Source organism: Corvus brachyrhynchos, unplaced genomic scaffold (assembly GCF_000691975.1).
Source record: "Corvus brachyrhynchos isolate BGI_N302 unplaced genomic scaffold, ASM69197v1 scaffold59, whole genome shotgun sequence".
Taxonomy (NCBI): Eukaryota; Metazoa; Chordata; class Aves; order Passeriformes; family Corvidae; genus Corvus; species Corvus brachyrhynchos.
The window spans coordinates 157,931-172,050 of NW_008246054.1; the positions used below are offsets into that span (position 1 = coordinate 157,931).

At 39.6% G+C, this 14,120-nt stretch overlaps 1 protein-coding gene across 2 annotated transcripts; it reads right to left on the reverse strand.

Annotated features, from left to right (window-relative positions):
- Window positions 1-5,142: 5,142 nt before the first annotated feature.
- Window positions 5,143-14,113, reverse strand: ZBTB34 (zinc finger and BTB domain containing 34). 2 transcript variants are annotated; one of them, XM_017745611.1, is made up of 3 exons: window positions 12,765-14,113; window positions 11,701-11,815; window positions 5,143-10,743 (listed from the first exon to the last, which is right to left on the reverse strand). In XM_017745611.1, exons 2-3 carry the CDS (start codon window positions 11,739-11,741, stop codon window positions 9,222-9,224), a joined length of 1,563 nt encoding a protein of 520 aa, XP_017601100.1. In that variant the 5' UTR covers window positions 11,742-11,815; window positions 12,765-14,113; the 3' UTR covers window positions 5,143-9,221. The 2 variants fall into 2 exon arrangements, with proteins under 2 accessions (XP_017601100.1, XP_017601099.1); XM_017745610.1 differs by having other exon boundaries at window positions 11,701-14,113.
- Window positions 14,114-14,120: the final 7 nt, after the last annotated feature.

The following is a 14,120-nucleotide window of genomic DNA, read 5'->3' on the forward strand; positions in this document are numbered from 1 at the left end:
CCCTACACTTTCCTCCCTCTCAGAGAGGCTAAAGAAAATTAATTTCATATGAATCTCCAAACATTTAATAGACTATTCTTATTTGAGTTTATCCTATTGGTGTACTGCCAAGCAACACACTTTCCTCTAATACTTACAGCATCAGTTCCCACTAGAGAAAAAGTACCGAGTTCTCTCGCAAAATGTTTTCCGCTCTGTCCTGTATCACCGTGTCAGGACATTAAAACAGAAGTCCATGGGCTACAGCCTTTCAAAAATATACATTAGTTACTGGTATTTCTACAGGAATTTGGAAAAAACTATCTGAAAACTAGTTAACTTCTTATCCAAATGATTATGAGATTCCGTCAGAGTTTCCAGTCTGCCGCTTAAAGTACGGTAAAATGGTGTTGTTCACTGCCCAGGTAGGTCTCATGCAGCACAGCAGGACAGCCTCTGAAATCCTGGGTATAAACCCTGCTCTGCTAACAGTGGAATCACCCAGCACCTGCTCCTCTTGAAGGTGTCATAATGAGGACTGGAAACCTCTTTTTCTGTTCTTGTTTTAGGCTTCTGCTATGTACAGCACCTTAAATGACCCCTACATAACATATTTTAAAAAATCAGCCAGCACCCTCTGGTGGAAAAGAATGCATAGACAAGCAATGTTACTTTTGACAACATCATTAGCCATATAATTTCCCAGAATTTTAATGAAATGTTTCTGGCTATAACTCAACTGACTTTTGACTTAATATTCAATTTAAATTTTTCTTAAACCCATGCACAATACAATTGTACTATGCTGTTTCATATAGTTCATGAAATGTAGCATCCATGAGATTGGGCTTCATTTTCTCTGCGTGATTATTGCTGGAAGAGTATAAATTCCATATGTCATGTTCACTGGCTAGTCTACCTTCTCCTCAACCTGTTTTCAATAAGTTTGCATTATGAAAAGCAATGGGGCCTGTGTCTGCATGTACACAAAGATCAGGTGAACAGAACCAGTTCTTTTTAACTTGAACCAATTTTTTCCCTTAGCCTTCTTAACAAAACTTCTTCACAAAATCTTTGTCTTCTATTTCCTGCTTTGCTGAAAGTGGTATTTTATAGCACTTTTCAAACAGGTATCCAATCTCTCAGTCTGTTTTTCCCTTGATGCTGAATTCAGAGATGCCATCTAGGATGAGAAAAATTCGGGTATTTCAGAACATTCATAGAATCGGAATGGTTTGGGTTGAAAGAGACTTAAGAGCTCATCTCATTCCACCTCCCTGCCATGGGCAGGGACACCTCCCACTAGCCCAGGTTGCTCCAAGCCCTGTCCAACCTGGCCTTGGGCACTTCCAGGGATCCAGGGGCAGCCACAGCTGCTCTGGGCACCCTGTGCCAGGGCCTCACCTCCCTCACAAGGAAGAATTCCTTCCCAGTATCTCATCTATCCTTGCCCTCTGGCAGTGGGAAGCCATTCCCCCTTGTCATGTCACTCCAGGCCCTTGTCCTAAGTCCCTCTCCAGCTCTCCTGGAGCCCCTTTAGGCACTGGAAGGGGCTTTAAGGTCTCCCCAGAGCCTTCTCTTCTCCAGGTGAACTGGTCCCCAGCTTTCTCTGCCTGTCTCCCATAGCAGAGATGCTCCAGGGACCTGATCATCCTTGTGGCCTGGATACAGTGCTCCCAGTGGTGGGTCTCATGGGAGTTAATTTAGTTCATGGAATAAAGTACTTTCATTGAATATCTTCGCTGAAATAACCTGAAGTACTTTCCACTTATTAGAGACAAACTCTAAACAAGCAGGTAAGTTAAAGTTTAACAACACATACTGTACTATGACACTGTAATTATTGCCATGGATTGCAACTTTAAACAAACATGACCTACCCAATGTCAATGATGTACCCTTAGGTAGAACTAGATAAAGTTGAAATCCAATGCTAGAAAAAAAAGCTGAATTAGAGTAAAAATTGAATAATTTTAAAGTGCAAAGGATATCAGAATTATTCTACTAGCTAGACATTTTTAAAATCTTACACACACAACTATAATTTCCCTTCTTTCCATATTTTCATGGGGACAAAACTGGCAGAAAAGGGGTCCTTTGAAGTTACCAGCCAGATTACATGGGCAAATGACCTATGTCATCTCCCACCTGAGCACAGTGGAACTCTGTGTCTTCACATCCAAATATTTTCCTCTCTATACAAGGAGAGAAACCAATATTTCGAAAGACTGGTCAGATACTGTGAAGTCTTCTCATGTGTTATGAATGGCTCTTGAAGTGACAGACACTGTGTTACATTGTGTGAAAATTTCATTGTAACACCATTTAAGCTTTCTCTGACTAGCTTGGCAAATTTCAACTCATAAACCTACCCAGTTTTCTAATCTTGTTGCTTTGGTGATATCCCTTCATTGTTTTCCCACGTTTTCTCTTCCAAAAGCAACTGTGGTTCTTCACTTTTATGTGTTTTTCCATTAATCCTCAACAAGTCTATTTTCTTACCATCGCATTTCCTTTACACCTAGCCAGGATCACTGTCCTTTGTCTACTTACTGCGTTTTCAAACAAACACCTTTGTAATTTCTCTGATACTGCCTCATACTGATGAACCTTACAAAACTGCCTCAAAATGTCATCTTCAGAGCCCTCCTTTGTTTTAATGACAGGAGAGTTCACTCTGGGTGCTCTGATCAAAACTCTTCAATCTTTTCCTCTTCTGGCAACATCTGTTGTCTTTTGGTTTAGAGTACAAGATTTTTGGGGAAGTTGTATCAGAACATGTCTGTCTTCAACAAGAGTCCAAAAAAAAAAAGCTGTTTGATAGTGGACATAGAAGTATGAGCCTTCATGAAAGTACAACTTTTCTCTGTCCTTGACCAAACTCCACTACATTCAGGGACAGGTGACCAGGACTGGTAGTTTACCACTACCCATAGTGGCATATTTACCTTTTGCTAGTGCTAGAATTTTGTGCTTTTCAAAATTATACAATTTTTAAATGGGAGAAAAAAAAAAAAAGGCAATTTAAAGGAAAAAATGTTTTATTTCATTAAGATTTTTAAGTGACTTTTATAATTTCAATACCACTCGTGTTATAGGGCATGCTATCTAGACACTATTGCACACACCATGCATGCCTGTTGCTCCAGTGCTGCAGACATACATCCCATTATTATTGAAAACCACATTTCCAGAAGCACTAGAAACATACACTTCTATGGGAATGAAACTACCTAGTTCCCTTCCCCCATCAGTCCCAAAACGTTTGGTGCCCTTAGGGGAAGTAAAGGGTAAATTTATCTAGAATCCTTTAACTTAGATTGTACTTGGAGAGCAGTATACAGAAAACACAGCACATTTTTTGATGGACTAAAGGACGTAAAAAGCATCCAGCTGTAATGAGGATGCTTCCCACTTGCCATCAAACAGCAATTACTGAGGTACCAGGGCCTGGGAGTGCTGTTGCACCTGCACACTCCACGGAATTTCCACAAGGTGTCCAGTGTTGTGTGACGCCCGTGCTGCCACCCAGTGCACAGGCTGTCTGCTGCAAACACATTCAGGATGCTTACAGGGCAGATGTCGAGGACCATGTCAGCTCAAGCTCTTCCCAAACTCGCAAGTCTGCTGCTGTAACTGGTCTCTGAATGGAAATTTATAAATGAAGGAAAACCAGCAAATATTTTCTGTAGGACCTGCAGAGCACCATGGCTCTAAAAGTAAACTTCATCAAGTTCCACAGACTAACCTTGCTGCATCTTATTTCTGACCCTGATAGCTGCCTGACCAGCTGAAGCAATTTTCCCAACTCAACAAAACCAAACCAACAGAGGTATGGAATACTAGCAGCACGCCGTGTTCTCTCTGTTCTCCAGGTAAAGGCAACGGTGTTTATCCCTCTCCTAACAGTCAGGTCTTGTTTACCCCATTCTGCATTACTGGCAGTTTCAGACCTTGTAAGAAGGAGATCTGAAGGGAGGTTTTGCTGGAATAGCTACTCTGACACCAACAGGGACTCAGGGACTAACCCACTCAACTCCAGCCCCTCCAAATCCCATGGTCGGTCAAGATAACCATGGCCTACAGCTCCACTGGGGATGCTCCTGTTAAATTCAAGGTTGTGGGCGAGGAGGAGTGTACCTACACTTGCTAGGAGCAGCATCAGCCCTACTGATACATGTGGCAGAACACAAAACATAAATGCTACTGTGGGAAATGAAGCAGGGTGTCTCTCCCCAAGAGACCTGCCTTGGAGCGGCATGGATGGATTGCCACCACCTGGCTGGGTTTTTGGTTTTGCTTTGAAAGCTGGATGAGGTTTTGGAGCACAAAACTCAAATGATCATCTGTTCAGAACTAAGCAATTAATGCTGGCAAGTAGTTGTCTCTAAAGACTCTTGATTTCTAGTTGGTAGATGAGTATTAAAATGCTTCTTGTAGTACTTCAGGAATAGCATCTAAAATGCAAGCCCCTTAGTAATTAAATATCTAAATGTAGACACTGACACCACAGATTTGCTCTAGAAGCATTTTAATTTACAAACAGCAATTCCGATTGACTTTATACCATAAAAAAAGCAATTTACAAGCAAGAAACAAATTCATCAGAACAAAATAAAGCAGCACAGAAATATTCATGTCACAAATCTAAAAACAAAGTGAATACAAGAGTAAAATATCATTTGAATAAATATTTTAAAGTTCATGCTATAAAATAATCCTTAATGGCAAGTTACTAATTGTTACAGCATCAGCTTAGCTAGCTTCATTTACTTCACGTGGCGATGAAGTGCAGAGGTGTGAGGTTCCCGGTTTATATTGCAAGATAATGACACCAAGTCAAGTCATTCAAACTGTTCAATTATTTATCTTGAAAAATAACCATACAAATAAAAGTTATTTAAAAATACAACTTTTCAGTCAGAAACAAACACTGTTAAAATCGTGCAAGAGCTCTGCCTCTAACCAGATCTACAACCAGAGGCTCGGTTTGAGTCCAAAGGCTGAATCCCTGGCCTGTGGGAATGGGAGAGTCAGCAGTTCTGTATCTGCCATGGCAGGAGTGAGCTACAGGAGCAAGAAGCGAACCTGCTCAGTCAGTGATACGTGGCTTCACATCCCCTGAAGAAATACAGGAACACATGTCCCAGGCTTACTTACTTGTTTAGCTTTTTTTTTTTTTTTAATGTAAACTTGCGCAACTTAAGTTAATGCTGCCACAGGGATGTGCAAGTAGTATTAAATCTACAATATTAAATACAACTATTCTGGCACTTGATAAAATATATGTAAAATGCACACAGATTATAAAGTTTGAACATTTTGAATGACTTTACTAAACTTCCAATTTGATCACTGAGTATTATGAAATTTACAATTCATGAAATAAAGAGATTCATATAAAGAATTTACATAATTCCCCAAATACTTTCAAATATAAAATTTAATAAATAACCCTGACCAGTCAAAAAGCACCATTCAAGGGTAAAATTCCCTTGGAAAATAGATTAGGTGTTGCATATTTGAGTCCCTTTCAATGGTTTCATGTGAAACCCGTTTAGAAAAATGACAATAAAAGAATCACAGTAAACTAATACAAAAATTCAAATAATATATATATATTTAAAGGTAAAGCTTATTCAATATTTTCCCAGCCCTTGATTTTATTCCTGTTGTTCTTCCCATAATTCAGCCTAAACATATTAAGAGGCCTCATCATTTTGTCTAAAAGTAAACCAAAGGCTTCAGCATAAAACATGAATTTATGCTGGGGAAGACTACATTAAAACTCTAAATTTAGGCCGACAGTCTACCCTGCTGACAGTGAACGGACAGTATCCTTTATGCTACAGAAAGATTTCACACTCAGAAAGCAGAGCCAATCTTGAGGCCTTAGTGACCAAACTGAACCTTCAATATACTGTAAGTATTTACAAAGCTATTTTCTAAATGTATTTACAAGTTTAAAAGAAATAATAGGGAAGATAACTGATAAAGAAAACTAAAATAGTTTAAAACCAGTAAAATACTTTAAAACCAGAAACATTAGCAAAGGTATAAAATCCTTTATTTTCACAGTTTGTCAGAATAGGTTAAGCATCTAGAGGAAAGGACACTGTCACTGTTTTCACATTTGTCTAGATTTAAAAAGGTAGATTAAGAAGAGACTCAATTATGAACCAGCCTGTATAATTTCATTACTTATTTTGCTGTCAAATATTTCTTCACACATTTTATTGACTTCTGCATTTATTGTAAATGAAATGTGTAACAGCTCTGTGCTGAGAACTGCACAGACACGAGACATTGTACAGTATTTCCATCATTTGCTAAAGTAATGGCCTCCTTCTGGGTGGCCTGGTGACATAAACTTCATCAGGTCATGCCTCGTGTCTGTGACCGTGTTGATCCTGGCACCCCGTTATGTGACAAGGCACAGTGGAATTGCTGCTGCCAGGGGTGACGGCGGTGCTCAGAAGAGCTGCGCACCGGGCGCTGCCCGAGCCCAGGGCGGCCGGAGCTATGGCTTGGCAATCAGGAACGCTGCCCGGGCGGGGAGGGAACGGCGCGCCCGGCGCCAGCCGGGGCACACAGGACTTGCACACTGCTGAATCGTGGGTTTGTAGAAAAATGGATCATTTCCTGCCCCTTAACAGTCTGTTACAATGTTCTGAACCTGAACCTGTACAATCAACGTGATGGTTTTTTGTTTGCTTTTGTCTGAGACAATTTTGGATAAGTCACTCTTTGGTAAACTCAAACCATTTTAATACATTTACAAATACAAAGAACTAGATTTAAATAATGCTAAGATTGTGACACAGAGAAATTCAAGAAATATAAAATTTGTACCCATATCCTGCTATCCTCAACTCATCCTTCCAGGGAAAAAGTCACACCAAAGGCACCACAGCACAGGTTCAAGATAAAGGGTTAAGAATAACTGTACATTTCTTGGATTTTGCATGTCTCAAACTTAAATTACCAAAACACACTTTTTGCATTAATTACTTAAAACAAACACTCAAGGAAAAACTGTATCAGAAACACCATGTTTTTAGGTGGGTAAACATACAGACTACCTGCCCTAGACACAGACTATCCCTTCCCTTACTGGAAACAAAATTTCTGTTGTTGATTCTAGGACAGAAACATCTCTCCACCCCCTGCCTCTTTATTTAGGCAGTTTTAGGACAAAGAGGCAAATGATGTACTCAATTTAACTGAAACTGCTCCAATGGACCGGGGGGGGGGTTATACCGTAAATCCATGTTTGAGAGATTAATTCTTATTGCAGACTGTCACAATAATAAGAACTAGTGTATTTAATAAAGCTACTGCACAAATATGCCCCAGCTTCACAGGGGCCAAAATGTTTTACAAGACAGCAAACCTACCATTTTCTCTCCAATAATTTAGAAATGAGCTTTTATTTTCTAATTTTTGGGAGTTAGACAGCACAGTCACAAAGGTATTTTCAGTATCAGCTAAACAAACATAAGACCAAATAATATAAAATCTGTATTCTAAGGAAGTATGTGATTAATTTAATAATTAATTCTGTTCATCAGGTAGAATTCAGGTAGAATGTTAAACAGTAGTGTTTGCCAGTCCATGCTTTTGAGGTCTCTTAAGCCATTGTGTTTTTTGTGGTATGGGGTTTTTTTGTTTTGTTGTTTGGTTGGGGGTTTGGGGGGGGGGGGGGGGGTTGGTTTGTGTAGGGGGGGCTTTTGTTTGTCTATTGTTGGGGATTCTTTCTTCTTAGCCATTATGATTATGTTTCACATTTTATATATTATACTGACCTAAATTATGAAGTTAGCACCATATTAAAAACACGTATTTGGTGAAACAAAAAAGATTAGAGTATTTTTAAAGTTGTTGGTAGCTCCTTTAGGGAGGAAAAAAACACTGAGAAAACAGAGAAGCCATATCAACTCTGTAATACTCACACATGAAATAACATATTGCTCAAAATTCCCATAGAGTATTTGTTTTTCTATACAAAAAAAGTACAAATTCCAAGTGCTGGCATATCACTCGGAGATTTAAGTAGGAAGTCAACGTGCACCTGAAAACAGCTCTCTGTGAAGAGACCTATTAAAATACTGCTTGGAAATACTGTGGTTTAAACTACATCTCTCTCATGTTTTAACCAACCATGAAGAGTGATGAAGTTAAGTTTAATTACCTGGTATGGTTCTACAGTACGAAATGAAGGTAGATTCTGAGGCCAGTAAAAACACACTTTAGACCACAATGCTACTTTTAGGTTTGCTAATATTTTTTTTCTTTTTTTTTTTTAATATATATATATATGTGTATATCTATAGATATATAGATATATCTATCTCTATATATATAAAAAGGTCAGCACCACAGGTTGTCCAGCTTGCATTCTAGACAACTAACAAAACCCTTCAACAATTTAACCATAGTTTAATAGATTTATGGCATTTGGTTTACATATGTTATAAAGCAAAGCTATTAAAACAAGGTAATTCACTTTGCTCACTTTTGCACACAAAGTAATAGTTTAATAAAATGAAAACCAAACAACATTCATTTAAAACCAAAACCATCCTCCCAAAGTACGAAGTTCTAAACCCTAAGCAGAGAGGAGTACTAACAGTTGATAGAGTGGCATATGGTATCAGTCTTGACATACTTTTACATTCACCTCAACCAGAATAGGGAAAGTGAAAGCATTTTATATATATAAAGCAAATTTATATATATAAACAGACTCACTACCAAAACCAGTTAGTAAGAGCGAACAGATTTCATTGTGACGCGAGAGGAGTCAAAGCTGTAATATTCTCTCTCCCCACTGCTGTGTAACTCATTACCAGCAACAGGATTTAAGAAATAAAGGAAATTACAGCTTCTCTGAGCATTCAGCAGAGCTGCCAACTTTATTCTAATACCTGTCCCCACTGGCATTTTTGTCTCGCCAGATCAGTCAGCAGGGACACTTCAGCAGACTCTTCCTTTCCTTTCCCCAGTATACTGTCTTTATACTCTGAGCATCTTCAAATAAAAAAAAAACCCAAAGAACTCAGCCTCCTTCAAAAACAAAGAATACTTTTGTAGTCTTCTCCAGAAACCATTTCTAACTGATTTCCAGAAGGTCAGGAAAACTAAAAGGCTGTTACACTTGTACTGATGATTACTAAAATAATAAAATACTTTAAAAATACATTAGTAATATGCTTGTCTGTGTTGCACTTAGATGTAATATTTTAATCAGATGCATTAGACATTGCATGAATTTCCATACTAGAATCCATGGCTTCAGAAGCTGAAGCATCATTATCTACTTTCTGTTCCACAAACGCTTCTGTTCTGTCTGGAGACTCAACCCTGTTTCTTACTTCTGTAACCCCTGGGTGGTTTTTTCGCAAGTGCTGGTTTAGTGTACCCTGGAAAGGAAAGCATTTTCCACAGATCTCACAGCGAAAGGGTTTGTCATCTGTGTGACCACGAATATGATACTCAAGTTGGTCCTTACGGGTGTATTTCTTTCCACAAAACTTGCACACAAAAGGAGTTATTCCCATGTGCAATCGCATGTGTCGATCAAGGCTCCCTTTCTGGTTGAAAGATTTCCCACAGTAAATACAAATTAGCCTCTCATTGTATGGATACCAATGACCTCTTGCGTTTCTTTCCCGTGGACTATTTTCATATCCGGGATTACTCACCATGGACTCACTGTCAGCCCCTTGCACCAAGCCCTGGACATCACTATGCAAGTGACCTGTAGGTACTCGTTTTTGGCGTGCACGACCTCCTCTGAAACAGCTCAGCATGGACCTTGAAGGACTTGTATTGCTCAGGCTTCCAAAGGTTTCTGACACACCTGTAGCCTGTGATGAGGCATGGGTAAATGAATAAACATGTTGTAAGACAGACCCATAGGAACCAACATTTACTGCCACCACCTGCTCTCCATCCACCATTTCAGTGTGGTATCCATCATCACCAAGGGAAGAGCTATCAGAGCAGCTTGGCCTGTCAGACTTTTCCATTTTAACTTTCACCTCTGCAATCTGACTTTCCCTTACTATCAGGTCTCCTTGCTCATGATCACCTTCAATCTGAATCTCATATTCAGAGATACTCCCGCTGCTCCCTCGGTCTGAATGCCCTTCTTCTTGCAGACGACTACGAAGAGCTTTGCCTGGAGTAGTTTCCATCCGAAGATCGCTGCCTGCTGTTGACTGTCGCACCTGAGAGCAATAGGGAGGAGATATCTCAATAGGGTTGGCAAAGTAGCTGCTGTCTTTAACGCCATTGCGATTCTCTGAATTTTCTTCGGCACCAACAGTGACAGAATCAACATCACCAACACTGATCTTTGAATGGATACTCTCCAGTATCTGTGTGCACTTGTCAATGACGCACTGCATCTGTAGGAAGCTAGCTGCAGTCAGAAAACTGACAACGTCCTTCAGCTGCAAGGACATCCTTCCAGTGTAACAAAAAGAAAGCAACTGTTCAAAAACATTGGGGTTTTTAATAACTGATATAGATAGGCCACTCATAGTGCTTAATGCTGAATGGTCACGAAAATACGGAGAACTGGCAGCTAAGACAGCTTTATGGGCACGGAACGGCTGACCCTGGATGTGCACGATTATGTCACAGAGCTTCCCTTGCAAGCGGAGTTCATTTAACTGGCTCAGAACAGTGTTGCTGTACTCGGGCACATCAAACTGAATGAAACTGCTGCTGTCCATTTCTACAGATGTAAAGAGTAATCTGAAAGAAAAATTAGAAGATTTACAACAGAGAATGAATATGGAGTTTTCCATTTCAAAAATAAATGCTTGCAAATGTTTAATAACCACACTGATCTGTTAAAGGTGCATTACAAGAAAACATTTAGCATAAATACTTGGCATAATAAAAAAAGTAGAGTCTTAATCTACATTTCTTGCATTTCGATAATTTGAATTATCCCTCTGCAACATTCACAACGCAGTTGCTCAGAATACATCACAGACTCTCTGGGACAGTCTGTCCTCAAAGAAACTTTGCGATTTCATTACCTGGCAAGAAGTGCAGAACAATCCATCCACCCAAAAGAATACCAATTTTATAGCCATTAGGCAAGGTAAACACCCTGAGCAGGTGTTCAAGCCAGGTACTACAGTGCTACTTGCAGGGAACTGCATTGTTAAATTTCCCAAGAATGATTGTTGGAAGGTAGTTCATGAAGTTTGAAAAATCTCCTAAGGAAAAGTCACAGGCATGTGTGTATGTGTGTGCATTTGAAAGAAAAGTGTTTGAGCCACCCATGGACTTCCAATTTTTTTAAAAAAAAATTCTTTTGTGATTTTAATTTTTTTTTTAATAAACCACGATGTGAACTTTGAAGCTCATCTGACACAGCAGTGATTTCCTAGCTAGAATAATTTGACATTTAAATTCTAACCTAACTTAAAAGCCATAGGTACTCAAACATGAGGAAAGGGCACTCAAAGAGCCTTTAAAGTAATATATAGAGTTCCAAACAAAAGCTAAAGAAAAGCACTTTCCACAGATTACTATTGTAAAAAGCATACACACACTTTCAGCCTGAGAACGTCGATCTGCAGCATTACCTTACATTTCCAAGACTGGGCACTAATCAAGTGCCCAAGAACCTTCAGACTTTTATTGCTATTCTTGCTCTTATTAATGCAGAAGTCTAAAGACATAATATTGCCACCATACCTGCTTTTCCAATTGAACAAACAGATCTCAACATCATCCATTGACTTCAGATGCAGGAAGCATGTCCAATGTATCAAAATATACTAGCGGATTTTTTTTTCTATTATGTTACATGCTGTAATGGGACATATGGACAATTTAAATCAAATTATGAAAATTCAGGTGTTCTAAAAAGAAAATCAACAGGTAGAAATAGGATTAAAAGTTTAAAAGGAAGAACTGGAGCTCTATCAGCTGACTCTCACTTAAAACTAACATTTGCAACCTTAGCAAATGGAACTTCTTTTCAGCAGACACAAGAAAGCCAGCTTCCTGACTGAACATTGTCTGACTTAGAAAACTGGCAAAAACTCTCACAGAACATTCAAAATCAAGTTATCAGACTAGCTAAACATGTTCTCTAAGCTACCAGTGCCATTATCCATTAAAATGGGTAAACGGGACTTCATTTGAGATTTTTTGGCTGAGATGTAACAGCGAGGAAAAAGACATTTTACAGGCTCTTATATCGGAGGTGGGAAATAAGGACTGCAAGATGGCCAACAGAAGTGATATGACTGCAGCAATCCATTCAGAGATGGCTTTGGCAGGACAGTTCTTTTATTCAGTGAACAAAGCTACAGAACGGTTCAGAGTTGTGAGCTGATACAAGTCAAAAACCAAACAGTACAACACACAACCTATCCCAGTGGTGGGGTAGTTACACGGCAAGATTAACTTTGCTTTTCTGAGCATCCCTGCCTGTTGTGCTGAGAACCACTATCCCAGCCCCATGGGGAAGACAGGAGTTCCAGCAGTTGGATGCATGTTTGTGTCACAAATGAGTGTTTTAAGGTCACTTAAAGAATCACCAGGGAGGAGGGAATGCACCACCACAATCTGTCATCTTCACTTGTGTCTTACAGGGCAGCAAGCTTCTTAGAAACCCAACACAGGAAACTTTTAATTTGTGGGACTTATTAGCTATGCACAGATGCAACATCAGCCATTCCTGATTAAATTTCTCTTTGCTAAATGGAAAAAGAGCTTTTGTTGACCTGAAGTGACATGAATGGACAAGTTACCTGGGTCAGCGACTGTGTACAAACCAAAAGACCAGTCCCCAGCAGCAATAATTTGGCATTCCAGTCAAGGATGTACAGAAAGTTTGTCACGCATGGACAGTGGCCTTCCTCCTTGTCCCATATTTCCCTAAGGGCTCCTACCCAGCGAAATGGAGAATAACTTACTCCTGGAGAAAATATTAAAATATAAATTGTCACCACTAGCACTGGTCCAGACAGAAGGAATGAATTAAGGATAGGCACCTGACAAGAAAGAAGATGGACATTTTATGCCGTACAATGGAGGAAAAAAAAATTATGTTCTTTTCATCATGGCATCTCTAGATGAACTCACAGTTCCTGGGACATGGCCACACACTGAAAATGGACTGTAAACACGTACCGGAGAAAGGGTGAGAAGGACACCAAGGAGACAGGAATCCACAGTGATCCTTGCCCATCATGACTGTTAGAACATCCCATTATCTCCATATGCATATACGTATCTGTAAGTAACTCTACATCCTTGTTTTCAGTTGTTTCATCTTTCTTTAGGGAAACAAAGAAGCTTATTTTGCTTAGGATGCTAGGATTAAACAGCACATCCTGGCAGTGAGTGGAGAGGATGATGGAGTTAAAGGTCTGTAAGTCTGTTCGTCAGGGTAGCAGAAAAGCAGTAAAAACCTCCAACAGGGATCAAGCGAACACAGTGCTGCTTTTAAAGCAAGCAAACAGGTCAAGTACACACTGCCTAAAAGGCAGTGCACTACAAAATTCTATACCCATCTGCTCCTAAAAAACAAAGTGAACAAGCTACAGCGCACACTTGTGACTACTTTTCCACCTTAGTTTCTTCCTTTGCAGACACATGCTTCCTGGGACCGTGAAAACATCTGTGGAAAGCTGGGGTTAAATGACAATTATTTTGAAATACAGCAGCAGTGGGCAGAAGGGAATCCTTCTTCCACTTTCAGCCACAACCTTAAAACTCCAGCTAGAGGAGAACTGACCAGGTTACCAATGGACACCCCATTCAGGAGCAGGCAGGACTGTAGCAGGAACAGCACTGAGGCTGCAGTAATTTTGCCAGGGTTAGTACCAGAGCACCCCAACTACCTTGTATCAACTTGGGAGAGCAAGACCTGGGGGAAAACCTGGGCATTACATGGATCAGAGAAGCAGGCACCACTCGCTATGTTTTGTTGGTGAATAACAGCCAGAAGAAAAATGATCTTATTTATTCCCAAAAGTCCCAAATGTCACTATCTAGAAAATGACAGTAATCCATAGATTATATTACCATACACAAGAAGGTTTTATTTTATTCGTATATAGGATCAAGTTAGCAGCTCCATAATAAAATTCTAGTAACATTAC

Coding starts and splice junctions, on each gene's coding strand:
- ZBTB34 (XM_017745611.1), bottom strand. CDS start 11,741: ATGGATGATGTTGAGATCTGTTTGTTCAATTGGAAAAGCAG. Junction 10,744..11,700: donor TTGTTCAATTGGAAAAGCAG/GTATGGTGGCAA, acceptor TTTTTCTTTCAG/ATTACTCTTTACATCTGTAG.